A 25901-nucleotide genomic window follows, 5' to 3' on the forward strand; every position below is an offset into this window, starting at 1 on the left:
CACTTGTGAAAATCATGTTAGTGGCTTTTATCTTGTCTTTAATGAGCTGTAGTTTGTTGTTGTTTATTATGAATTATATTTACAGTACTAATACATACATGCCACACTCTCAAAATGAAAGAACATCTCTCATATGGAGAAATTACTTATTTCCAGGGAAAGACGTTATTGTTCAATTAAGGCAACTCTGCTCTGTGTTTCCAAATAGGAAATGCACTACCTCAAGGACATCTGAAAGTCATTTATGATTATGAAGTTGTCATTTCTTTATACAGTTAATATAATTAAGTAATGCTAAACTGTTAACAGGAAAAAAAAATATATATATATATATATATTAAATTGCCTTCTTTACTCAGAACATATTCTAATTGGTTCTTAACAGAAAGTTGTGCTAATGCAATGTTTTACTGGCTATTTTCACTATTTAGACTGTTGTGTGTAGGCTAAACTACAAAGGCTTGCAATAGATAAGTACGTTCACAATTGTCAAGCTGCTATTCAGATTTTTTCAAGTGTACATTTTAGAAACAAAGAAAAGCACCACTTGCCTCATGTAGTATTTGAAGTAATCTTTTTCCTGTTCAAAGACAGTTTCCTCTTCAGGGCAGAACTAAAGAGTTCTCACATCCTGTGGAAACAAATTAAAGGTTCTTCAGAAAGGAAGAAACAGGATCATATGTTCATGTTTCGCAAGGGCAGTTTAGGAATTTGTGCTTTCCTGGACTTTTAATAGTCTGTAATGGTTGAGCATATACTTTTTGAGTATATTTTCACTTAGAATGGCTAGTTAATCTTGATTTCCAAGATCAAGACCCTTAATATAAGACTGAAATATGAGACTGTGAAATACACCAGAAAGCTGCGCTGGTGCCTGAAGAGTCAGTGCCGAGCCTGAAAGGAAAACCCATGCTTGTTCTTTATGAGCTTAGACTCCACAAAGCTGGCTCCAGTCATCTTCTCATTTCTGAATGGCAACTAAGCCTTCCCAACTGTTGAAGATAAACCACCTTCTTTGTCACAAATTACTTGTCTTCCCTTCTGACTATTGAAAATCCTGTCCTTTTTTTCCTGATGCCATTTTAGTGCCTTTAAACATTTGTTTTTATAGTAATTATTTTGAAATAGGGAGATTTCTATGAGCACATGCTCAAAAAAAAAAAAGCATTTGTAGGTTCTAAGTCATTCATTATCCATTCAGTTCCACAATAATTCAGTTTTGCTAACCATTCCCAGTGAATTGTTTATATTACGAAACTTCTTTAATAGCAAACTGCCATTTACCTCACTTTAAAATTATAGTTCCTATTATTCATATTATTAAAAAAAAAAATTATTATTTAGTACTTGGTCCCATCAATAAAGAAAAATGGATGGTGCCCATGAAGCATTTAGTCTTATCTTAACTCTATATCTCTAACACCATTAACACAATAGTGCAAGAGTAGATACATAATACTTTGAGCTGTGTTTCTTTAATTTTGTGCATTCTCTTGTCACCATTTCCCTCTTGTATTATGTCAGTATCCCTGAGTTTGTTCTGTAAAAGCCAAGGATGTTTCCCTATTAATGACTATTTAAATAACTGACTTACCTTGCTATTGTACTTGCTTTTTTCTGTCACAGAAAATGACTGTGAATTAATTAGCATTAGAACATTGGAAATTCCTATGAATTTTAACATTTTATCTGGAACATTCTGTGCACATTAATGAATGATTTTACACCTCCTAATGCAAAACTGATGATATCTGTAGAAACCTCTGGGGGAGCATGTGAGGTCATTACAGTTAGATTTGCAAAGAAAATGTATGGATTTCTCTCACATTATTATTTTCTATGCTGATAATGCTATTTTTGAGCTCTTGCTCAGACTGGTTCAATGGTATTGCAAGATTCTCTTATCCTTTATCCTATTTATCTACTTTTCCAAACTTTTCATTTCATAAGGGAAACTAATTGTGTTTTATTTTCAGAAATACTTAAAGCATTCCTACAGGAACACGAGAATCTACATTTTCAGGTGTTAATGTTGCCTCCAGAGATAATGGTCACTGAAAGGCAGCCCAGCATGAAAAGCAAATGTACACATCAGAAATGAAAATACAATTTATACTATGTCTCCTTCCTGTCTTGCTTGTTGATTGCTTATTCTTGGTGTGAAGGAGGATTCCAGAAGTAATGTTAGTGTTTTGACATATAGACATCTATGTAGGAAGACGAATGATGATGTTTTATGGAATCCTAAGCTTGTTTTGTAGTACTGCTTACTTTTTTTTTTAATCTTATTTTTTTAAAAAGGCTTTATAAATTCATGGATTCATAGGAGCTCACAACATAATTAGCGCCCTGCCAGTGACTGAGGGAGAAACATTGGCAAAAACAATCCCTCCTGAAAGCAATGAACCCCTGTGTACTACTTACTGAGCAAAATCTTACTAGGTTAAACCAGGTGGATTGCTTAAATAAATAAACTTTTTTTTTTCCTTCAGAATTTTTCCATCATTTCCATAACCTATATTTTTCTGGTCTTTTTAATTTTTTTTTTCAGAAGGGTAATACTTATGTAGGTTTAGATTTACTATTTATTTATAAAATATGCATTAAATTTATAATATTTAAGTAATATATTCTTGATAGTTAGTAACTAAATAAAGCTATTGGAGAGGGAAGACAACTGCTATGCATCCACATCCAAAGGTTGTTGAAATGATTAAACAGCTTTTAACAGCAGACAAAAGAAATGTTTTCTTCATTTCAGTTTTATTTACTTCACTAATTAGCCTGAAGTTAAGGAACTATTTAGAAATCAAGTAAGCTGACATATCATTATCTTTTATGGACTATGAATTCATTGATTAACTGTGTATAAAATTTGCTCTGTTAATAAACCAGTTTTAAGTATAAAAAAACATTTTTTGATACATTTTTCCTTCATATACAGCATATTCATCAAAATTTTATTTGAATAATAAATACATTTCAAAGTCTGAGTTTCTGCATTTTGATTGAATTTTCCTTTCCATCCAAAGCATTTATACAGGTCCTAAGTAAATAAAAATTAATAATCTAGTAAAGAAGAATTATTCCTTTCAATAGAATGCTGTATGTGCTAAGCATTTGAATAATTTTTCAGAACTATATCCCCACTTAAATAGGAATGTAAGGTGTATTTTTGGCTTTGGAATTGTCACTTCTGAATATAAGTAACAGATTAGTTTAAAAATTAGATTCAATTGCAAACCAACCTTTTATTATTTTTTTTTTCACTATTTTCACTATTTTTGTATTTTCAAGTGAATAGAAGTCATTACAAAAAAAAAGATTGAAAATCTCATGAGGAATATTTTTGTATTGGATACTTTTTATAAAAAATATTTGATAGGCATTTCAGAAACATTATAATCCTTATTACCTTATAATCCTTATTACCTTATTACCTTATAAATAGGTAATTCTGTGATATATGGGATATACCAGGGCTATATGAACATTAATTCATAACTCTTTACTAATTAAATCTGTACTCAGAATTTTAATTCAGTAGAAAATTCCAATATTTCTAAAATTAACTTAACCTCCAATTGTATGAAAATGACATGCTGACATTTTCTACTTACTAAAATTTTGTTAAAATGTGGTGAAAATATCAAAATAGGCATTTTTTTTTTCTCTTAAAAAAAGTAAGGTAATTAAACTTTGATATAACAGGAGTTACATTACTTTAATTCAAAGATTTAGATATGTGCTTACATTTTTATTGATTTAGTATACTGCATACAGGATTGTAATTAAAAAGTAATTAATGATTAATAGTTAGTTAGAAAGTCTTGGTTGCTTTATATGGTACTTCTTTAATGACTTACCAAAATCAGGAAAATCATATTCTTTAAAACAATAACAATAGCAGATTCTGTTAAATTGCACAGTTGACAGTTACCCATTTCTGACTTGCTCAAAATTGTGAATTAATGAATTTGTTTCAAATATAAAATTGCCAAAGAAGCATTTCAGAGTATAGTTTGCTAGCCACTCATGTTCGTGTGTATCTAACATGCCAGTATGCTTGTAAGGGCAATGAAACCTCAGTAATAGAGGTCAACTTCTCATTCCTGGCTGAGTTAAAGGAGAAGGAAGAGATTTTACAACCTGAGTAGCAAAGAGTGCATTTAAACCCACAAGGATGTCACTGGTTTCAACCAAGTGCTGGTATACTCATTATGCCTTAACTGCATCTCCTGTTTCCTCCTAGGTCTTACTGCTGCAGCATCTCTTGTATCCCTGGCTTGGGCTTTGGCTTCGTACCAAAAGGCTCTCCGTGACTCCCGTGATGACAAGAAACCCATCAGTTATATGGCTGTTATAATCCAGTTTTGCTGGCATTTCTTCACCATTGCAGCAAGGGTCATTACTTTTGCTCTCTTTGCCTCGGTTTTCCAGCTGTACTTTGGGATCTTCATCGTGCTCCACTGGTGCATCATGACCTTCTGGATTGTCCACTGTGAGACAGAGTTTTGCATCACCAAATGGGAGGAGATAGTTTTTGACATGGTTGTTGGGATAATCTATATCTTCAGCTGGTTCAATGTCAAGGAAGGAAGGACACGCTGTAGGCTTTTCATTTACTATTTTGTGATCCTTTTGGAAAACACCGCCTTGAGTGCTCTCTGGTATCTGTACAAGGCTCCACCAATCTCTGATGCATTTGCCATACCAGCACTGTGCGTAGTGTTCAGCAGCTTTTTAACAGGCATTGTTTTTATGCTAATGTACTATGCCTTCTTTCATCCCAACGGACCAAGGTTTGGGCAGTCGCCAAGCTGTGCTTGTGAGGACCCTGCAGCTGCCTTCACCCTACCCACAGAAGTGGCAACAAACACTCTCCGGTCCATCTCCAACAACCGGAGTGTCACAAGCGAGCGGGATCAAAAATTTGCGGAGCGGGATGGGTGTGTGCCTGTGTTTCAGGTGAGACCTACTGCACCGTCCACACCTTCATCCCGGCCACCAAGGATTGAGGAGTCAGTCATTAAAATCGACCTGTTCAGGAACAGGTACCCAGCCTGGGAGAGACACGTGTTGGACAGAAGCCTGAGGAAGGCAATCTTAGCATTTGAATGTTCCCCTGCTCCTCCACGACTACAGTATAAAGATGATGCCCTCATCCAGGAGCGCTTGGAATATGAAACCACATTATAAACGAAACAAACACACAGCTTGAAGAAGCTCCGGTGTTACAGTCCCAGTTAAGGGTTGACGGTAGGACTGTAGGCTTACCTAAACCGCATACAACAAGTAGAGCAGCAAGCTGTAGTGTTCTTAGTCTGGCTACCATCATGATTATCATTTGATCCACTGTGTGCAGTCTGCCTGCAGGACACTGGTACAGCAGCATCACCTGAAAGCCTCAAAAAACAAACAAACAAACAAAAAACACTCACCCACACATAAAGATCGGTTACTCCATCTGGGAAAACTCACCCATGAGTCATTGCTGCTATGAAACTCTGACTGCACGGTACTTACAGGCAAACCAATAAGGAGGCTCAGACCAGAGCTTTCAACTTTAGCCAGTAGTGCATTTTACTTTAGAAATGAATGATTGATATTTGCATAATCAATGGCAAAAACAAACAAACAAACAAAAACTTTTCTAAAATAACAAAACTGTAGCACGCAATGTTGCTGTTATTAAAACTGGTTTCTGGGGAAAAAAAAAATAGGAGCATAATAGTCTTCAACATCCCATAAATAGACCATTCAGGTTAGAATAGGTTTGCAAAATAGTTATTAATTAAAAAGATACATCATCTTCTTTGTAAGGTTATAAATGGAAAATAAACTAAATTCTGATCAATTAGCTCATAAACATTGACACCACCAGAACTTTTTGTTTTCTGTGGAATTTCAAAGTCTTTTTAACTGCAATTTAAGTTCTTTATGTTGCTTTCAACAGAAATCCTATGCAGCTCACTTATGGTTTTCAGGAGAAATAAGGAGCTCTAGCACGTAGTGATGTAAATTAAATGATAATCATGATTCAGTGTTCAATCTGCAAAAAATATATATATATATGTAAAAGAACAGGGAAGTATAGTTTTCATATTCTAAACTTTTTGGAGGACCCCATTCAGAGATTTCAGAAGAAACTACAAAGAGATGAACACACTGAAACTTCTTTCTGTTTCGAGACTGTGAATGCATGATTCAGTGTGTGAATGTATGCAGGGGTGACAAAAGACTGTGACATGCCATACCCTTCTAGTGCCAAACATTGTATAACTGCAAGACTGATATTGCCTGAGGGACAGATAACAAGTGGCACGAGCCCTACGAGACCAAGAAGCAGGAAGGAGAGATCCAGTTCTCAACGTGTAGAGACAGCTCTGTTTATTCCCATCCAAGGTGAAAGTGATGTCTTTTAAAGGCTTTCAGCCACCTCTTAGTAAGTATATTCAGTGAAGTATAATATAACCAAGCTATGTGGAAGACCCTCTTCTGCCTGTTCAAGACTTGTTTCCAGATATGTCTAAAAATTACATTGAATCTCTTGTAATAGAGTGCTTTTGCTGCAAGCTTTTGGGTTTTAAATACCTCCCTAAATCTAGTCAATGGTATCCTTCTTTATGTTAAAAGTATCCCCTGATGGTGCTTTCAGATGCATTAAAGGTGCAAGTCAAAATTTGATAGTATTTTTTTTAAAGCTGGTGCAGAGTGAAAAACTCATGAATTATTTCAATATTTTTGTAAAGTAAAAATATGATATAAAAAGGTTACTTTTTATAAACCTCAAATCTTTTAATACATTTCATTCTCTTTATAGCTTAGATTTTAAGAATTGGTCCATGAATTTTATCAACTAGCTTCTGCAGGTTGATACAAACCTGGTTTTCACATTATGGATTTGTTTTGCAGTGTAATGCCATATGAAAGCCTACATGGGTACTTTTAGAAAACTCCATAAACCGTGGATCCTGCTTCTAATGAAAGTGGCTTGTAAAGACACCAAGCAATTCCATAAGAAACAATTTGCTATAACTATTTCCATCCGTTTTAGGAAAGCGAAGCAGAACTGAAGAGTTACTGTTTTAAATGGCATTGTCAGGATGGAGAAGACCTGATGATTGGTGTTTTAATCTTCACTGTCAGGTATATTCAGTGTAGTCACTGCTGTATATGCTGCTGGGTAAATTTCAGTCTTTCCTGTTATTAATATTTGTACTATGAAAGAGCAGAGGTTACACACCTTTGTTTATTTGTATGCGTTCAATTAGCCATTTTTAATGTTGACTTTTTTTATTAGTGAAATGTTCAATATCTGTTGATCTTTGCTGGGGTGAGTTCCTCAAAACAAAACATCTGTAGAAGTGCAGGAACCTGCAAGCCTAAAGGAACTTTGTGCAGATCAGAAAACACCCATCTTTGAAGGGTTTCTTAGGTATTTTCGAATTAAGCACTGGCCAGCTGCCTCTATAATCATTTTTAAATAAAATAATTCTTTGATAGTTCAAACGCAAAGTTTTGTACAAAGTGATTGCCCTTCTCACCATGCAGATATGTTTGATTGTACAGAGAAAAGCTCTCATGTTTTGTCAATATATATATATACCACTGCAAGGATTGCTAAAAAACGATATGGGGAGAAAACCCTTTGTCCAGACAAATTCAGTAGAACCTTCACTCCTGAATCCAATGCTGGGTCGCACAAAGAAAATGCCGTTTTCCTTTGCAAACAAGGCAAATTGTAGGCTTTGTAACCCAAGACATGAGGGTTTCTTTGGGAAACCATTCTATGTGTTTGCTACTTCTTTAGTAATTAGAAATGCTAGCATGAGTGAGGCACCATGGGCAGTGCTCTCACTCCACATGGGCTCTTGTGTCCCTCTGGCACCTCCTGGGGAGAGGGGCAACATCACAGCTACCAGCAAGCCTTGTCCTCTTCTGATGTCTTTCTCATCCTGTCTCACTGTTCCTTGGAGCTGTAAGCCCTTTGGCTGGGGCTGACAGAACTGAAGAAACGTTGCTTAATGACGAATTTAAAGGGTTACAGTCTGGAACAGTGCTTGCACTGCATTGTTTCTGAAAGTTTGGGGTGTTTTTGTTTGATTTTCTCTCATTTGGCTTTGGAAGGAAGGACGCAGAGGCATTGTTCATTTGTTTGTTAATATCTACCATTTACTTTCCTTACCCTCCCATCATTTCATATTTTTTTATTTTTTTTAGTAATGCTTGTAAATTTATCTCAAGCAAACTACTGCAGGTTCTGAGTGCACGGTGCCACATGTGGCAGTACATATTTGCAGTGGCAGTACACATACACAGCTTGTCTTCTGTATGCAGTCTGCAAGGGGGAGAAATCATTTTATACCAAGTCAAAATCTGTACTCCAAAATCTTGCTCTGTTATGTTTGTAATGCCAGTGATACTTGTGCTGAGAACAGGATGGCCATTGTAATCTTAATGCTCAGATGACTATGTGGACAGTTTCCTAATTTGCTTTGCTGTGAACAGTCACTTTAAAGGCTGTAAGAATTTTTATAGAGCTTGTCAAGATTAAACATAGTCCACACTGGAATCCTATGATGGCCTTAGGGACAGTTAATAATCAATATGCACTATTCTTTTTAACACAGACAATTTTAAGGTCTATCAATAAAGTTTAATTAAGACAGCAATAGTAAAAAATAAAATAAAAATTAACTTCTCTTTTTGAAATAATGAAAAAAAGAAATCAGGTCTTTTAAACTCCATTACAGATTAACAGGAAAATAAAAAAGTTCATAATTACATTCTGGTAAATAAAAGCAATCACATCTCTTTATTAGAAGCAAATGTCATGTAAGTATTGTCCTAATGAACCAAAACAAATTGCCAGCAAATCTGAAGGTAACTTATATGATTAAAGGCTTGGTCCTAAAATTTTGAGAGCTGTGGATTTTTATGCTAAAAATTAAAAAAAAAAAAAAAAAAAGAAAAAAAAAAGGGCAATTTAAGTAATAGTTACTACTCTAATTAGGTAAAGGAGACATAATGCATACCCATGTTCATTCAGAAAACATACAAGAAAATGTAAGAAAACTTTTTGTCTTATTTTAAAATAAGTGTTATTTGTTCTATATTAAGATAATCTTTTTTAAAGAGTTATTTGAAAATATGTGCAATACTTTTTTTTAATGCAGTTTTAATAATGAAAAAAAAAAAAAAAAACTCATTTCCACTTTTGTTTATGTCAGTTAAAATATGCTTCTTGTGCTAGAACAGTGTTTTTGTGCTTGGGTTATTCGGGCTTGATGGCATATAAATGCTATTGTCATTGGCAAATCAACAAATTTTCTATTAATTAATTTCTATAGCACTGGGATTACAGAAAATTTTCCTTCCAAAATTAAATGTTAGGCCTCAGCTGCCTGATTTTGTAAAGTTCTAAGCAGAGGAGGAAAATTAAAAATGTTTTGGAGCTGCGATTTTTAATATATGAACTGTTAAACCCTGCTTTTTTTAATATATGATAATCTCACCAATGTACCATTATATTTCCAAAAGAGCAATTCATGAGTGGTGTTCAAAGTGAAATTGCTGCTATTTTTGGAAAGGGACTCCCAATCGCTCTAAAAACCAACATATTCATTCACTTTTTATTGGCCTGCAAATGTTCACAACTAGCCTGTTGTATTTTTAGAACAGTACATTACAAAATTTGAAGTATTTGTGACTTGAATATACAACTCCTTAGAAGCCTTAAAAATGGCACTGTACTGAGTTTTAGTTGGCTCTGCCAGTGATTCAGCTCCCAAAGCCACTGTCCCTTTTCTGCTCAGCCCCTGAAGTCGTGTAATCCAGAGTGACTGAGATGATGTGATTTAACTCTGCACCCCCTGCACTGCCTGCGCAATGCCAAGGAAAAGACCCCAGCAGGTTGCTGAGGTCCTGCTGCTGCCTCTCTTGCTCCTGTGCATGGTGGGAAGCAGACTAAATTGCATTTGTGCATCCTTGCTAAACAAGCTTAGTTAGGTTGAGGCCCTACAAGGGTTGCGTGATGAAAATAATCACAACACGTGTCCATGAATTTACAAGCTCAACACTGTAATTACTAATTCTGCAGTGTAACAATGCAGAATGTGGGAAGAATTGTCTAAATACACAATAAGCCATTTAATTTTGCTAATTGTAGCAATTAGACTAGCTTGCATGAAGCCCGTGCTCTCAGCAGAAAGCCAAATGGAGTAAGTGGCAAGCAGCCATTTATATACCAGAGACATTATGTTATGAAACCCTCCCTTGATTGTTTATAGAGCTAGGTCTTTTCTTTACAGCATTGAATCCATTCCTCTTTATTCTGATAAAACAGATAAAGCTCAAAATGAGAACAGATTCTTTTAAGTCTGGGAATTAAAAAAAAAAAAAAAAAAAAAAAAAAAAAGCAACAGATTACTGCAATTCACACGTAGTGATTTTTTGAAATACAGTCATCATTTCCACTTGGCTTCAGATTGCTGAGTGATCTGCATCGAAGCTGATTTCTCACATCTGGTATGAGCAGACTTCATTACGGGAGAGATGGAGATGACCTCACAAGGTCTTGCTCATGCAAGGTTAGGGGAATAGTGTCGTTGATTTACAGATCACTTGCAAAACTTTTTTAGCATGTGAGCAGTCCACTGGGATCATTTGTAAACCTGTTTTACCATACTTACCTCACTGCAGGTGTTTGGTGGGATTTCTTCACTTTTACTCTGGTATGAACATGAGAAAAAAATGCAAGTGAATAATTGCACGTACACTAAGCAGTGCTACCGCAGCATGAATCAAAACATTTCTTCTTTTTTTCCTCCTTAGTTCAAACATTTATGAATATATCCATTTTGACTGAGTTGTCATTTTGTGATCTTTTAAGGACACTAAGAAATGTCTATGAAACCACAGCTGTTTCCAATGATCCTTATACAAACCAACTGCTGACCAGCACCTTCATTAAAAGGAATTTTTCCTAAATACATAAGCTTGGCTCCTGTACTTACATTTTGTTCTGAATGCATAGCATCTAATTCTTATGCAGAAAGTCGTATATACTCGTTAGTAAGCCATGTGCCTACTCTGAATCCTGGAGCAACGAGGACAGATATGCAAAACGCAGGGAAAAAAAGCCCTCTTCAGCACATTTAGGGGGTGATTTGCATATGTTACAGATGTAAGAGGGGAGCTTGTGTATAATTTCAGTGGAGTTATAGGTGCTGTATGAATTGATAAATATTTGCAGGAAATTGTGAGATGAGTGGCCAGCCAAGATTAAGATCAAATTTAAACCTCTACATGCAGGGCACTGTAAGATAAAAACAACCAAAAAAATAAAACCTAACCAAAACTCTCATTTCCAGGAATAGTTGGGATAAACTTAGAAATGCAATGGATTTGACAATGTAACTACACTCTACATTCGTACAAACAAAGATATGACTGCTATGGATACAAACATATTTGTATCTGTAGATTTTAGCCTTGTATTTCATACAGCTTTGGAAGCAATTGCTTCTCGATTGTGCTTCTGGGCACGCCATAGCCCTAGGCATGCCAGCAGCTTTTCTACATGAGGAATCAGTTCTTCTACAAGCAAGGCCACATCCAATTCACCAACAAGTGATTTCCTCACCATAGAAAAGCTGCTAATCAAATGTTTGGAAGAGCCTTCACAGATGTAGCATAGTGCTTGGGCAAGTAGTCCCCCAGTTCCTCCCCAACCTCATGCACAAAAGAGCCCACAGAGAGGAAAACCACGTGCATGGGTTGGATGAAGCCACAGCACACTGGGAGCAGATAGCTGTGCCATACACCCAGGAGTCAGCGCAGGCACATTAGTGGCCTCAAGCTAATGCTGTGATCTTCTAAACTGCAAGAACCAGAGCTCCTGAATTTTCTCATCTGGAAGGTTCAGGCATCTACAATTTGGCTCCCAGCCTTGATTAGAAAGATCTTGGTCTTCACAGCTCAGCTCTTGTCTCCCCACTGTGCCCACCAGGATCCTTTGAGTTGGTATTGTTCTTCGAGCTGGTCCTTTGAGCCTGTCATACCTGAAGGGCAGGGGTCTTCTGGGGTTCTATTGGATGGAGCTTTGCACAGGTACACTCACAAATGCTCTTCCTGCAGTAGGCTTGGGGCAAGTAAAGACTGAGGGGAGAGCCAGGCTCAGTTATCTCTTCAGCTAGCAATGATTCATATCTCTATCTACTGTCTCTCAGGGGAAAGCTATAGGGCTGCATGCTACTGAGGAGAAGGGCACGCTCACTCCCTCTTGTGCTGAGGCTGTTCTCCCTCTTTGTGGAAAACTTAAAGGCTATGCTGTGCAATGTAGACATACTTCCAGTGCTTTGACATATTCAGTCCCCTTAGTGTGGAGGACTCCGAAGTTGTTGCACACGTCCAGTGCCATTGCCTGTGCAGCCAGAGTAATGTCTACAGCAAAAATTCAGGGCAGATGCAAAATCCCTCTGCTCACCTTCCAACCTGACCAAAAGCTGTATGAACATGGTTAGCACTGTGACAAAGCCTGAATCAATACATGCTGCCTTCAGTCAGGTCTCTTAATGCACTGTCTGCTACCCTGGACACGTTCACCTGGTTTCTTGTGGGAGCTCAGGCAGACCTCATATGTGCACCAGAGCTACACCACGTGGCCATCTCTGTAGCTTCCCGAGCCCGTGGTACACTCCCCTTGTGATCCCATGTCTTTTGCAGAACAAATTTTGCACTTTGGGCAGAGTAAAGGACAAATGGGCTGTATGTAGTCTAGGGAAGCACATGGAGTAGACATGGCTTCTCTGGATAATATGTTTGAATGGAGCTGTGTGCAAATTGCACAGGGTATGACATACACAAGCAGTAAGATAAGTGTCTGCAGCTTGGAGCATGCTGTAAAGAGTACTCTTTGTTACAGTGTTTGCTTTTCCCATAATAAAAATAATACCATCATGGTTCTTACTTGAGAGCAAATTTACAGTATCGGATGTGTTTACATATATACACACTATACACACACACAATATATATATATACACATGTGTTTATACTCATGTATGTATGTATATATTTGTGTGTATAGTTGTGACAATGAGTCCTGAGATTCTATTAGGATTTAATCGTATATTTCATTCAAATTCTATAACTGAAGAAAAAGCATCAGGAGCACCATCATCAAGGGTAATCAGGTGATAAGTGCAAAAGGAAAAGCGCTTTATCAGAAAACATTATCAGAAAACACATTCCAGTCATTATTGGAAACAACTTTGAGATGCATTATGTCAGTAATTTAATGAAAAGTTGTGGAGGAAAAAGGTCTAATGCTATATTTCATCATCTTAAATATTTTGGTAAAAGAATAGAGTAAAAAATAGAATTGTATCAAATAAATAAGGATTTGTCACAGTTAGTAGAGAAAAATAAAATCATAGGCAAATGACAAAGGGACTGATTAACCCTTTGTTTCATTTAATGTTGGTTATATTTGTTTCACTGAGTATCAGTGTTATTGATGTCAGTAATTTATCAAGGAACTAATCTGTAATAAATCAGCATGATTTACTTGAAATTTGACTAAAAATACTGAAAAGAGTGTTTGTTAGCCATCATATATACAGTTGCCTGGCACATGCTGTCAGAAGAACAGATTTGCTAGTCCATGGATTATGTACTGAAGATAAATTTCAGATGCATGCATTTAATGATAATACCTCTGTCAGTTTAACTGTACCATGAATACACAGGAGCTGTTTCTGAAATCCTAATTACTGTTGCTTTTTTTCAGTATGCATTCTGCATTATTATCTGTGTATCCCAGATTGTTTCTTAACTAATGTTTGATAAGAATTAATTTAACAGTTTATAAAGCTGAGGAAAAGATTACTAGCCAGTTAACCAAAGGCTTTTGTTTTCAATTGTGTGATACGCATAAACATTTTTTAAGCTTTAAAAAGGTGCAAAGCCCCAATTCCGCAAATCCCTTGCTTAATACAAAAATAGCTGATTGGTCTTCATGAAAGCATGGGGTGTATGGAAGCTTAGCTCCTCACCCAACCATCATTCAGGTATTCTGTCACTCGTTCAGCATAGCACTTGGAAATGATCATAACTTTCCCGCAGGACCTGATTTATAGGCAGATACAAAACTAACCATGGTGGCTGTCTCAGACAAGTTCAGAAGTGGCCACTAATCACCCCTAACATTGTTCCGGCATCCCTGCTTTGGGACATATGGAGGAGATACCTCACTGAGGACATCCATGGGATTGCCACGATGCTCTGGGCAGGGTTTATCCTTCAGACAGCACTGCACAGACAATGAGAAACCTTCATTTATCAGCAGAAATGGAAACTGCCACCAGTTACAGCTGCGTAGTGCCAGCATATGCTCACATATTTGTGGCTGCTATTGATTCCTCCTATTTTATTTTATTGGAACAGCTTGAAACTTGTCAAGCTTTGCTTGGGTTGATTTGCAGTTAATTAATTCAACAGACATTTTTAATCTCGCAAATTTGTGACTTGTAATATAGTAATCGAGCTCCCATGAGTGTACGATAATCAGCTGGGGGGGAGGAGAAAACCGTTGATAGCTGTGTGCAGCATGGTGCCCACACTGCAAAGGGACATCTACAAGAAAGGCAACATTCACCCCAGCCAAGCTCTCATCGTTCATCTGAATCGTTCATCATGAATCATTCATCCATTTGATTTGTCTTGGATGAGCCAGGAGCTGTATTTAAGGAGGATTGCTGGGGCTGAGACAGCTCTAGGTACTGTTGGTGGGGATCGACACCTCCTCTTCTGGTCACCTGTTTCCTTACCAACCAAAGAGTCATTCTGCCCAAGAGCAGACCAGTTTCATTTCTGAAATGACCATACCTCTTGTGGAACAGTTTCTCCTGGAGAAATGACAATATAAAAAAAACATAGAACATTAGGACACTAGAAATCAAGTGAATGAATGGAGAAACTTTTTTTTTTCTTCATGGCCTTTAACATACAGGTGGATTTTAGCTACTTTGATGTGAAGCAGAAGGGGAAAAAAAATCTAATGTCTGCAGAGGATGCAGAAGTGCGTACATTAGTCGATGACTAATCAGTATGTACTTTTTTATTGTGGAAGCACTGGTAACCTCAGCAGGGAGATCAAAAGACTTGAAAGCTAGGAAGTGATTCCTCTGGTCAGGGTTAAAGAGGTGTTTGTGAAACACTGTGGAAAAGCTGCTCCTGTTGTTTCCGTGAATAAAGGGAGGAGCAGAGTCTTTCAACAGGAAAAAAAATCAAATGCCAAAACACTTTTTATGGTGCAGTTACTCTTTTCTCTAGTAACGATGTTGGTTAAGAAAGCTCTAGGCATGTTACGAACTGTAACATACAGGGAGACAGTGAATGACACTTCATAGATATAACTGTTGCTATTGACAGGAGATGTTTATTAGCAATAAGATAAAAAAGTGTCTCAAAATAAGGCCTGAGAGACAAGGATTTTTTATGGTTGTTATGTCAATGATTGTTAAATGTAGAGATCATAGATCTTTATAATAGCTTATAGGTCAAAGAATTTTTCTTTTTATTGTTCCTTACAGAGGATAAATCTCAGATGGCTTCCACAAAAACATATCACATAAAACAGGCTCATAAGATGGGCTTTTCTATGTATGGAATATTATAGGCTCAGTGTTGTTCAAGTGCTTGTGCATTATTTCATGATCTCAGCTTTTAATGCAGTACATGCATAAGCTAATAGTGGATTCGCAAGTGCATCTTCCTTTAGCTCAATAACTCCGCACATGCTCATTTGTGTACAGGTCAGGAGCACATATGTGGTGGGGAGAGAGGTGTGTGTGCACTTGTAAAGGTGAAAAGTAGATGAAAAATAAAGATGGAAACCAGTAGATGACATGCTAAAAGCCTTATAGTTAGGGAACAGCTGTGAACCTTTAGAGTAGGTGAGTCCTCATGGTATTTCTTCATGCTCAGGTATTCTGTCACTCCGCTCATCACAGAAATCACTGCTGAAGGACTTTCAACTGTATTATAAGTTATTATTTTTTGCTTGTTTAGAAGTAGAAACAGTATCACCCTGACTCTCTACAGAAATCACTGTGGAGGCATCCATAAGCTTCATGCATGATCTGTAAGTGTAGCACGTCATAACAGTTCTGATTTCTTCTAAGATGCACTTAAACAAGTTTGCAAGATGTATTAGATATTGTTCTGATTTTCTTCCTTGGTTCCATTTTCTTCCTGTGCTTATGCATGTCATATGCAAACCCCACTGCTGAGAGAAGATGACACTCAGGTTATAAAACAGACTTTTTTTTTTTTTCTCATTTAGTAGTACAAAACACAAAAATTCATTTGCATAACACCTAGCTATTGAGATAAACTCTATAATTAGAGAAGGAAAAGCAAGTTAATTATGCAAATATTGATTTAATGTTAGCCAGTGCAAAACAGGGAAAAAAAAATACAGATAGCTGTCATATTTTGTTGTTCGACTCATCTTGCTTCATAATTCCAAAAGCTGTGGTATATGCCCATAATAGCCTGAAATTGAATATTCCTTGTTTCTGAGAAACTGGCAGAACAACCACTAATTGTGGATCCCATTAGATTAGCAGGCACAGATCTCCTAGCAAGCACAGATCCACTATGTTTCTTCTTTAACTGGACTGCAGTTCCTTTAAATCAATTCCCATTGATTCTCAAGGACACAAACTGTCCTCTGTGTAATTTGTTCTACATGGTGGGACAGATATTTTGCTGCCTATTCTTTGAGTTGTGTATTATTAACAAGCTAATGTTTATTCTAACAAATGAGCATCACTGTATTTTCCTGCAGGTGCCTTTCCATCTATAAGGTTATCTCAGCAATGGAAGCTGGTTCTGTTCTTGTTCCCATGCTCATTACCTGCATCTTTAATCAAATGCTAATTTAACAATTGTTCGTCATGCTGCAGATCCATGCAAAGCACAGTCTGACTTCTGGATTTGACCCAGGGCATTAGCAAATGGGAGAGTCATCTTCTCACTGCAAGCATTGGACATGGATACCACTGAGATGCAATAAACAAAGTTCCTTAACGTGCTCATTTTCCAGTAATTTTCCAGGGTGCAGTTGTGCTTCAACACTTTGTGCAGCTCTCTGCAATCTTCTTTTATTTCAAAATAAATAAATAAATAAATAAATAAAAGGCAACACCCCTCCCTCCCACCCCCTCAAAAAAAAAATAAAAAAAAATGAAATTGATACACACACATAAAAACAAAGAAGCAAACAAAAACCTTTAATTGCTCTTCCTCATTGTATATTGTTCTTATGGAATATGCTATGTGTGAGGAGAATGTTAGTTAATTGACATCGGAACAGCCTTTCCTCTCAACACATTCCAAATGGATTCTTACAAAAACTATTAATAAACCCAGTAGTAATTAAAAAGAGTGTATTTTCCAGTCATTATATGAAAATGTATACTCAGATAAGGCTAACTAATTTGTGCATGCTTCCACCTTTCATCTCTTAAGGTACACAGCTCAAAGTTTGTTCTTCAGATCATCAACCCCTCATTAGTAAAACTAGTGAGCCTTGCAAAGCAAATTCATGTGACACAAATGATCCTAAAAGACTCAGACTTGGTAACAGTTGTACAGTTATGCTTACAAAACCTTCTTGAATGGTCTACAGCTAAGTAAAAAATAAAAATAAATAAAAATAAAACAGTGATGACAACAACAACAACAAAAAAGGCACTCTCAAAGGACTGATAATGAAATTCTGCCTGGTGAACACACCAATAAGTCATACTTACACCAGCACTTCGGACAGGAGCATTCATTATACTGTGATTTGCCTTGATTATAGACAGTTTATAGTCATAAAGGGCTTGCTTGAAGGTCTACCATAGCAAATAGATGCTTTCATCTTTAATGGACTCCAGTAAGCCCCAGGAGTAAGCATGTGTGCATTTTGCTTCTAAATTTCACAATGCCTATCCAGATGAAATTTATTTTTAAGGAATCTCTTTAGTCACTATTTTACAGCTCACTTGTACTCCACTATCAAGTGAAGTGTCAGTCATTGTCCATGCAATTCTGATTAGGCTAAGTCAAAGAAAACGTCTGGGGAGGGAATATCAGGCTTTGTATTAAAAACAGTCCACTGGAAATAATACTAGAGCTTCCAATTCTGTGAGTCACTGGATGAGTCCAAAACACCTGGCTGGGTTCCAGAATAAATTTAAATAGCTGTTTAAATTGTCTTAATGTCTTATTAAGGTGTTAATAGTACTTCAATATTTTCTATGAAAAAAGTATCCTTCAAGCCTCACATTTTAATTTCAAGAAAAAGTCATGCGTCACTAAAGCCTAAATCATTGGGCTTTCAGGCAGCAGGGGAAAAAGTGGCAAGCTGGGGAGGCAAAAATACTAAGCTAAGCTCAGGCAAGAGTCCCCTTGCTCAGCCCACCAGTCTGCTGCGCCAGCCCTTCCTGATACTTGTGTGCCCTACTTTCACTACTGACACCACTGAAAATGGATCTAGCATTTGAATCCTGATCAACCCCATCTCAGTCTTCAGTGCTGGGTCCCACAAGGCAGGGACAGAGGCACCTCAATGACAAGAGGGTAGGGTCAGGCAGGTACAGGCAGATCCTCCTTTATTCCAGTTTCCCAATTGGCTGCCACTGACACAGCTGAACTGGTGATGGGGAGAGGGTCTGCCTCTTCCTGGCGTAGATACTGCCTTCGAGTGCTGAGACTTGTGGGTGGTGTTTGTAGCCTGCCACTGTGAAAAGGAAAGCCAGCAAATAAAAGTTGTAAAGCAGTGAAGGATTAGATGAAGAATTAAATACAAAAACACTGAAACATCAAGCTTGATGCCTAGTCCTTAGAGGTAAGAACAGAAACAAGTTTATTAGCTGGTGCAATGCGGTCCTCAAAGATGCCAGTTGCAGTTTTCTGTCCTTCACAGATTGATATGCAGAGGGAAAAACAAAGGATTGCCTTTACTGTTTTCACATGAAGAAAAACTTTTTCACAGCTGTTTCAAATGTGTGCCTTTCAGCATCTTGGGTTTTATGAAGGCATGAAAAATACTTCTTTCCCCTCCAAAATTAGGCTATTAACCTTTTTCTGCTTAGGTTTACATAAAACAATACAGCCTTGTCTTTTCTGAGAAACTGAGATTCTCACAATACCCCTCCCTCCCCTCTTCTCACCCCCTAAAAAAATACAATTGAGTAACTGAGCAGGAGCCCCTGGTAAGCATTTTGGGGGAAGCTGCAATACCACACTGCCCCATGAAGTCTCCCACTCCAGTGCTCTACTTTTCCACTTAGTTCTGTAGCAAAAGCAGGAAAAATTAAAGGCCATGATGTGCAGAGTGTACAAGGGTAATTGGAAACTACCAGTGGCTTTACCCTGTCACCTTAGTTTTTAGGTTCAAACACTTTGAACATTAGTGATTCCTCATTTTGGGCCACCAGAAATGAAGTTGGGAAAAGCCACACATTGCTTTTGAAAATCATCATCAAAATACAGGAAGATTAGAAAGTAAAATCAAGAAAGAAAGAAAAAAAAACTTTTAAAAAGAGCTTCAGGATCTCCTTTTTTAATAGAACACAAACATTAAAGAAGGTGTGGATACATTTCTCTCTTTCATAAGTTATAAAAAAAAAAAAAATACACATTTCAGAAGTACAAACCCTATGTTTTCACAGGCCTATCACAAAAATAAAAAAAAATAAATAATTTAAGTTTTTGATGCTCCCTTCTGTGATTTTCGTAGTCAGGTGCCAAGAGCAGAATTCATGATTCCAAATTGCATGTGCCAATGTTGTTGCAGGGATCAGCAGTGGGATTCAACAGCAGGCTGCATGAAAGCCAGCACAATGCACATTTGATAAGGGGAAGAATTAATTATGTGGTCACTACTGACAAGAAGAACACATCTCCAATTTGGCCCATGTCCTAGAAATAGGCTTATTTGTGAAATTCATTTCCAGAGCCTGCAGTCTCCTCTTGTGCTTGTAGACAAGCTCTGCACTTAGGTAGAGAAAGCTGCCTCACTCGTGTGGTCAGGCAGGAGTTGGAAGGGAAAGCCAGGGATGTCTCTGTGCTGTTGGCCAGAACTTCAGGACCAAGGTGCAGGTCCAAATCCCTGCTCATCCTGGGTAGATTCAAGCCAACACTTCCTCAGAGAGTCTCCTGTCTGCAGGAGGGAGGTCACCAGCCCTCTTGCCAGATAAGAAAAGGCCACCATGCCTCCTGATAGGCAGTAGTGCTGGGTGAGTGTGGGGAGGTCTAAGGGGAGATACTCTGTGGTCCAAGGTGCGTAGTGCATGGGACAGTGCAACTGGGTGGCCCCATTGCTCTGCCTTGCCACCTGCATGGGCTGGGTTTTACACAGAATGTGCTGGAACATTGGCAGAGGGGATCCCTATCACCTGTGTACGTCCCCTGCAGATTCAGACATGTAGGAACATCCCAGGCATGCCTCCAGAAAGTCTCTCCTATCAGTCCCACAAGACATAGGCATGGGACCCCTGGGCCTCTCTGGACACTCAGGTGGCCTCAGTGGAGGATGGGTGCATAGAAGTGGGTGCATCTCACTCAAGCTGAGATGGTGTTGTCTTTGGGCACAGGCAGTGATGCATCTTCAGGCATTCGTGATGTATTTCTGCCTTTCAGGAGCTGCAGTCCCAGAGGTAGACCAGATCTTATGTGATGCGTGATAAAAAGTAAATGACTTCCTAACAATACAAAAGCCTGTTAAAAAAAAAAAAAAAAATGCACATGCAAATAGACTCAAATACTTGAAATTCAAATTCCAGTAGTATATTCCGTGTTCATTCCTATGTTATTATTACTAAAATCATTTCCTTGTTTTGTTCAGAAATCATAAAGACTCCTGCTTGGCTTTAAGTTGTTGCATGATATAAAATTAATTCCAAATGGGTGGATTTTTACTGTATATGTCCTGGATTTAAGTTTTCAGTTATTTTTCGTAAATACATTTTACATCTAACTACCTCAGCTGCCTTTTGTTTTGTTTTGGCACATAAAAAGTCATGCACTTTCTATATTTGGGGATTTGGGGGGGAGGAGTTCTTTCCATTTTGAATAACCAGGTTTAAAGCCATGTTGATCAATTTATAGAGGAGAACAACTTAACAAGACATAATTATTGACAGTTGCAGAACATACATTTTATTTTTAGGTTCTGTTGGGGTATAGTTTAATGAAAAACACCATAAGCTGCTTATTAATTTGCCTTAAAAAATGTGTGCTCTTTCCTATTCAAGTTGTGTTATTTAACTCTTATCTTGTACACAATTTATGTGACAACAACTAACGTAACAGTTGGCAGATAAACAGCAAATTGAACAGAATGGACCAATAGTTTCTCAGTTCTCTGTTGTAAACTGTTGCATTATACACTGATTGTGCTAAAATAATTGTTACTGTGCTTATACTCCTTAGTCACCGTTGCGGAAATGAAGTTATGGAAGATCACATTTGTGTTTATGGAGCAGTGTAGATATCCCCCCAGTACAAGCACAGTGACTTGAGGTGAATGATAATCATTGCTGAACTTGTGCTTTGACTTGTAAACATTGTAAAAATGTATTTGGTATTTTATTTGAAATGAAGAATCAAAATAGTTATTAAAAAAAATCTTCCTGTAAATATATATATTCTGATTCCATGTATACAAACATTCCTTTAGAGTTCAGATTGTGAAGAGTGTCTTTATTGGCTAGAGACCGCTGTCTCCCTGGCAGAGGTTACATGTGCTATAGTAAAGAACACAGTGTGTGAAGTATTTGATGTACTGCAGTACCATAGTTCTTTTGGTCTGTTAAGTAAGTTGCAATTTGTGATGAAATGAAGTTGAAAGTAGTGCTTCATACTAACAAATTTCCTTGGTTACAACTTGATTTTTCTTGTAAAACTTAAAAGGAAAACTTGAAAATTTTATATATTTGGATTTTGTAGATTTTTTTTATTTTATTGCAACACAAGGTACCAAAATCATTAAATAAAGTACACTGTGGTCATTTTACCATGGCTCCAGAGTCTTTCTTAAAACTCTTCTCCCATGGTGGGTCAGCGAATGATGCCGTCTTTTGAGCTTCTGACATTAACAGACAAGAGCAAATCTGTCCCTGCTTTGACTGGGGGTTGGGCCAGATGATCTCCAGAGACTCTTCCCTCCATTAATCATTCTATGATACGAGCAATACCATCACAGGAGCACCATCCCTAAGCACAGGAGTGGTTCAAGCAGCTTCCAGGCTACCCCTGGGACCTGCAGAAGACTTGACAGTTCCCCATGGGACTTAGACAATCTTACTGGTGTTGTCACCGCAGCGAGCTTGAGGAAACCACCAGACAAACCAATGGCCACCTCACCCAGAGTGGGGTGCTCCGGCCACTGCGGTCAGGGCCCTGAATGGTGTTTCAGAGGAAGACCGCCCAAAAAGCTGCCCTTGCCCAGGGAGCAGCCCAGCAGGCCCTCCCTGCTCCTTGGCCCCTCAGGGCTTAAGTGCTCTCCAGCATGGGGCCAGACACCCTGCCTGAACCCTGGGGGTCCACAACACCATGGAAAGAGAAGCAAGAGGAGTCTGACCCTGCTGCTGGGCACTGGGGGTGCTCCCTAGGCAAGGGGGAGACTTCTGGACTCTGCTGTCAGGGCTCTTGTAGCATTTCAACCACAATGAATATAGAAAGAGTGAACAGTGCAGAAACCCAGGACAGAAACCCCTCCATTACTTGAGAAGGCCACTGCTCACAGAGAACAGGAGGCGGTGCTCTGCTGCTTTTATTCGCCTTTCAGACTCCTGAAAGGATTACTATTTACTATGCAGTGAGCCCCACAGGGTGGTGGGCAAGGGAGAGGTGGGCCTCACCCAGCCTTGTCCTTAGCATGGTAATTGGAAAAACACCAGAGAAGAAGCAGCTTCCTTGATCTTCCTGTGTTCAAACCCCCTAGGGTTGAGGAGGGTTTAATTTCTTCTAATGCCTCCTGCATAAGTGCTTTAATTATTAGATTATTACACAAGTTGTTCTGACTTTGCCTGCACCACCAAGAGGTCTTAACAGTCCTCTTGGACTTCATTGCCACATTCGTGTGTGCAATGTCACCCCAGGCAGCACCTGGAGTTTGTGCAACAAAGGACAGCACCCAAATCTTTCAGCCTTTCTGCCCCTTAGCCATGCTCCCACTCCTTAGGTGCTTCTTCTTGCCCTCTCTTAGGTGACCAAGAAAGGGAGACCAGGGGAAAACAACCCAACAAGCAGCAACTAATAATTAGCGTGAGTTCAAAGAGAGGAAACATATATATATATATATATATATATATGTTGAGTAACTGAATTTGACAGCACATGGTGATTATAAGTGACTGATGGATTCTTCAAGGTTTTGTTTTTCATATTATCTTGTACTTTGGCTAAGGAGGGAGCAGATTGTTATTGTAGCTTGGCAAAGTGCAATGGGGAAGCAACAGCCCAGCAACACAAATGGTAACTGTCCTACTGTCACAAGATCCCCTGCCCAGTAATTCTGTGACTGCCCACCAAAGAAACCAGTAGAATCCAGAAAGAAAGATGCTCATAAAAATTTTTCTTAACTACTCATGTGAACTAGGGGGCAGAAGACATCAGAACCAGCCTTGAGCACTGTAAAGTCATTTGATGACACCCCGTGGGTATATAATTCATGAGGTGAAAAAGCATTAAGTGGGTGGGTAGCTGCCATAGTGTGAGACTAGTTACCTTGGGGTAAAAGGGATTTACTTGACATGTTTCTAGGCAAACTATTAAACTCTCAAGCAAAAGTCTCCTCCAGAATGTTTTAAATGTAAACTTTCCACATGAGAGAAGCAAAGCAAATTCTTTCTGAGCTAAGAAAAGATAGCAGACATTTTAAATAGATTCTTAACAGAGGAAAGAAATGGAGAAAATTTTGCAAGTTGCTTGAATCATGCTTATTCAGAACAGTTGCCACCTTTCCTGCCTTAAAAGAGAGAAATGGCTATGGTTCCTGTAGAAAAACAATCTGAAAACAAACAAGCAAACAAACAAACAAACAAAAAATATAGGGACTTGGTAATAAAAATCCCAGGTGACTTGGCAAAATTATCAAAGAATGTTTTTTTCTCCTACTTACTTAGCTCATATGAGCAGTATTAACTGCTCATAAAGTACCCAGAGACCTATGTGTATGGGAAGGAGCAGTGCCTTCCTACCACCACAATGGGAATCTTGGAAACCAACCAGAGATGGACAGTTCTTCTCCTGTATACTTCACAGGGACAAGACGCATTTATTCAGTGACTTCTGTGCTATGTACTTGAGGCAGGAAAATACTTACACTGTATAGTATTCTTGCTGTGGGAGTACTTCAGACCCAGAGTCAAGCACAGAACCACAAGTGAATTTGACATAAAGATGAGTTGGAAACCTGCTGTCTGTCATGTTCTGGGGCAAGTGAGCTGTAACATAGACTACACTCTTAAGTAGGTTGTTCACACAATAATACCTATTTAAACTAGTTTACATTGAAGTTATTCTCTTGTGCTCACCAGTGCTTCTTGTCATTGTGAAAGGGGGAAGAGAACTCATTTACTGACAAAATTTACTGAATTTACTGTCAGAGTTTACTGACAAAAACATAGCTCCAGAGCATGTAGAGCCAGACAAACCAGACAGGCATCTTTTTACCTGTGTGCCATTGCATTCATCTTGCACACTGGACCATGCGTATCGTAGACTTCATGTTTGTTTCTAAGCGGTAGGCTTTTCCAAGATAGCAAGATTTCTCATTCACAGGCTACACACAAAACTAAAGACAAATGGATGCTTGTACTTAGTGGGTCTTCCAGGAACCAAGCCATTCATTTTCAGCTGGGTTCCTGTTAAGTGCTGTGAGCATAAACTATACTGCCATGAGCACATCAATAAGCATGGGAAGTGTTTCCCACTGCTGTGTGACTGCCACAGGCATTCACAGGACTGGCATTATTAACCAAGTAGACCAGCTTAGAGAGGGAAAGATCAATGATAATGTCCCAAAGTATAGAGGGATAAGCCTGAGTACTTTAGCTTTATAAATAAATTGAAATTGAGCTAATGGATTATTATGGCTCCTGCAGTTCATCTCCAAACTATCTCATAGTTTTAAGCAAGTTAATCTTGTATTGACCTTAAATTTCCTGTGTCTGTAAAGTTCACAGGAGTCCCAATTTGGAATGTGATCAACTCCGTTGTTGGAAGCAGAAGTCAATAAAAAGGGGAAAGTTGTCTGAGTACTGGCTTGGTGCCAGAAGCATCTGTCTTTACTGCAGGTAGTCTCTTTGTCTCCAGCTTAGTCCATTACTGAGTCTCTCGTCTTGCACAGTGCTCTGCAGGGATGTTTGTTTCCACCTGGAATCAGCAACAAAAAAGTCACTGGGCAATGATGTCTGTCTGCAGGAAACATGGTTTAGCTGGAGCTTACCCTGGTGTTTTGGAGGGTGGTCAGGGCCTGCAGATCTGGTCCTCTCAGGTGGGACCCAGAGATGCTCAGTAGCTCTGAAAAATGTGGGCATTGTTTTTCAGACTGAATATTCAAAGCGTCTCAAGGTACAGTGGCATTAGAGGATGCTTTTGGAAAAATAAGCTTTGACTCCTGCATCCACCAGCCGCATTTTCTTGATGAGACAACTTGCATCTCCCTGTAAAAGAAGACATTGTCATGAATAATGAACTAATTTGGAAACCTGCTCTGAAGCAAATTCTACCAAGAAAGTAATTGTGCTGTTCCCCTGATACCTGTGCACCATTCTAGCTTCGTCTTGGCTGCCTAGATTACAGACAGTGTTAATTTTCTCACTGCTACTCAA

At 38.3% G+C, this 25901-nt stretch overlaps 2 protein-coding genes across 5 annotated transcripts in view; one reads left to right on the plus strand and one right to left on the minus strand.

The window, feature by feature from the left end:
* XKR4 (XK related 4) overlaps positions 1–21789 on the plus strand; it is a 244021-nt gene extending 222232 nt beyond the window's left edge. Inside the window, exon 3 of the mRNA XM_084507598.1 lies at positions 4253–21789. Coding sequence (XP_084363724.1) covers positions 4253–5199 — 947 coding nt within the window. The 3' untranslated portion in view covers positions 5200–21789. The remainder of the gene's footprint in view (positions 1–4252) is intronic.
* LOC311430762 (DGAT1/2-independent enzyme synthesizing storage lipids-like) overlaps positions 6556–25901 on the minus strand; it is a 48133-nt gene continuing 28787 nt past the window's right edge. For 2 of the 4 annotated variants that reach the window (XR_014689019.1, XR_014689020.1), the window contains one exon: positions 21200–25733. The gene's annotated coding sequence lies outside the window, so the exon portion shown is untranslated. Of the gene's footprint in view, positions 18800–21199; positions 25734–25901 lie in introns of those variants that run through there. The other 2 variants (XR_014689017.1, XR_014689018.1) reach the window with 2 other exon arrangements.

Source organism: Aythya ferina, assembly GCF_964211825.1.
Source record: "Aythya ferina genome assembly, chromosome: 2".
In the NCBI taxonomy this organism is placed as follows: domain Eukaryota; kingdom Metazoa; phylum Chordata; class Aves; order Anseriformes; family Anatidae; genus Aythya; species Aythya ferina.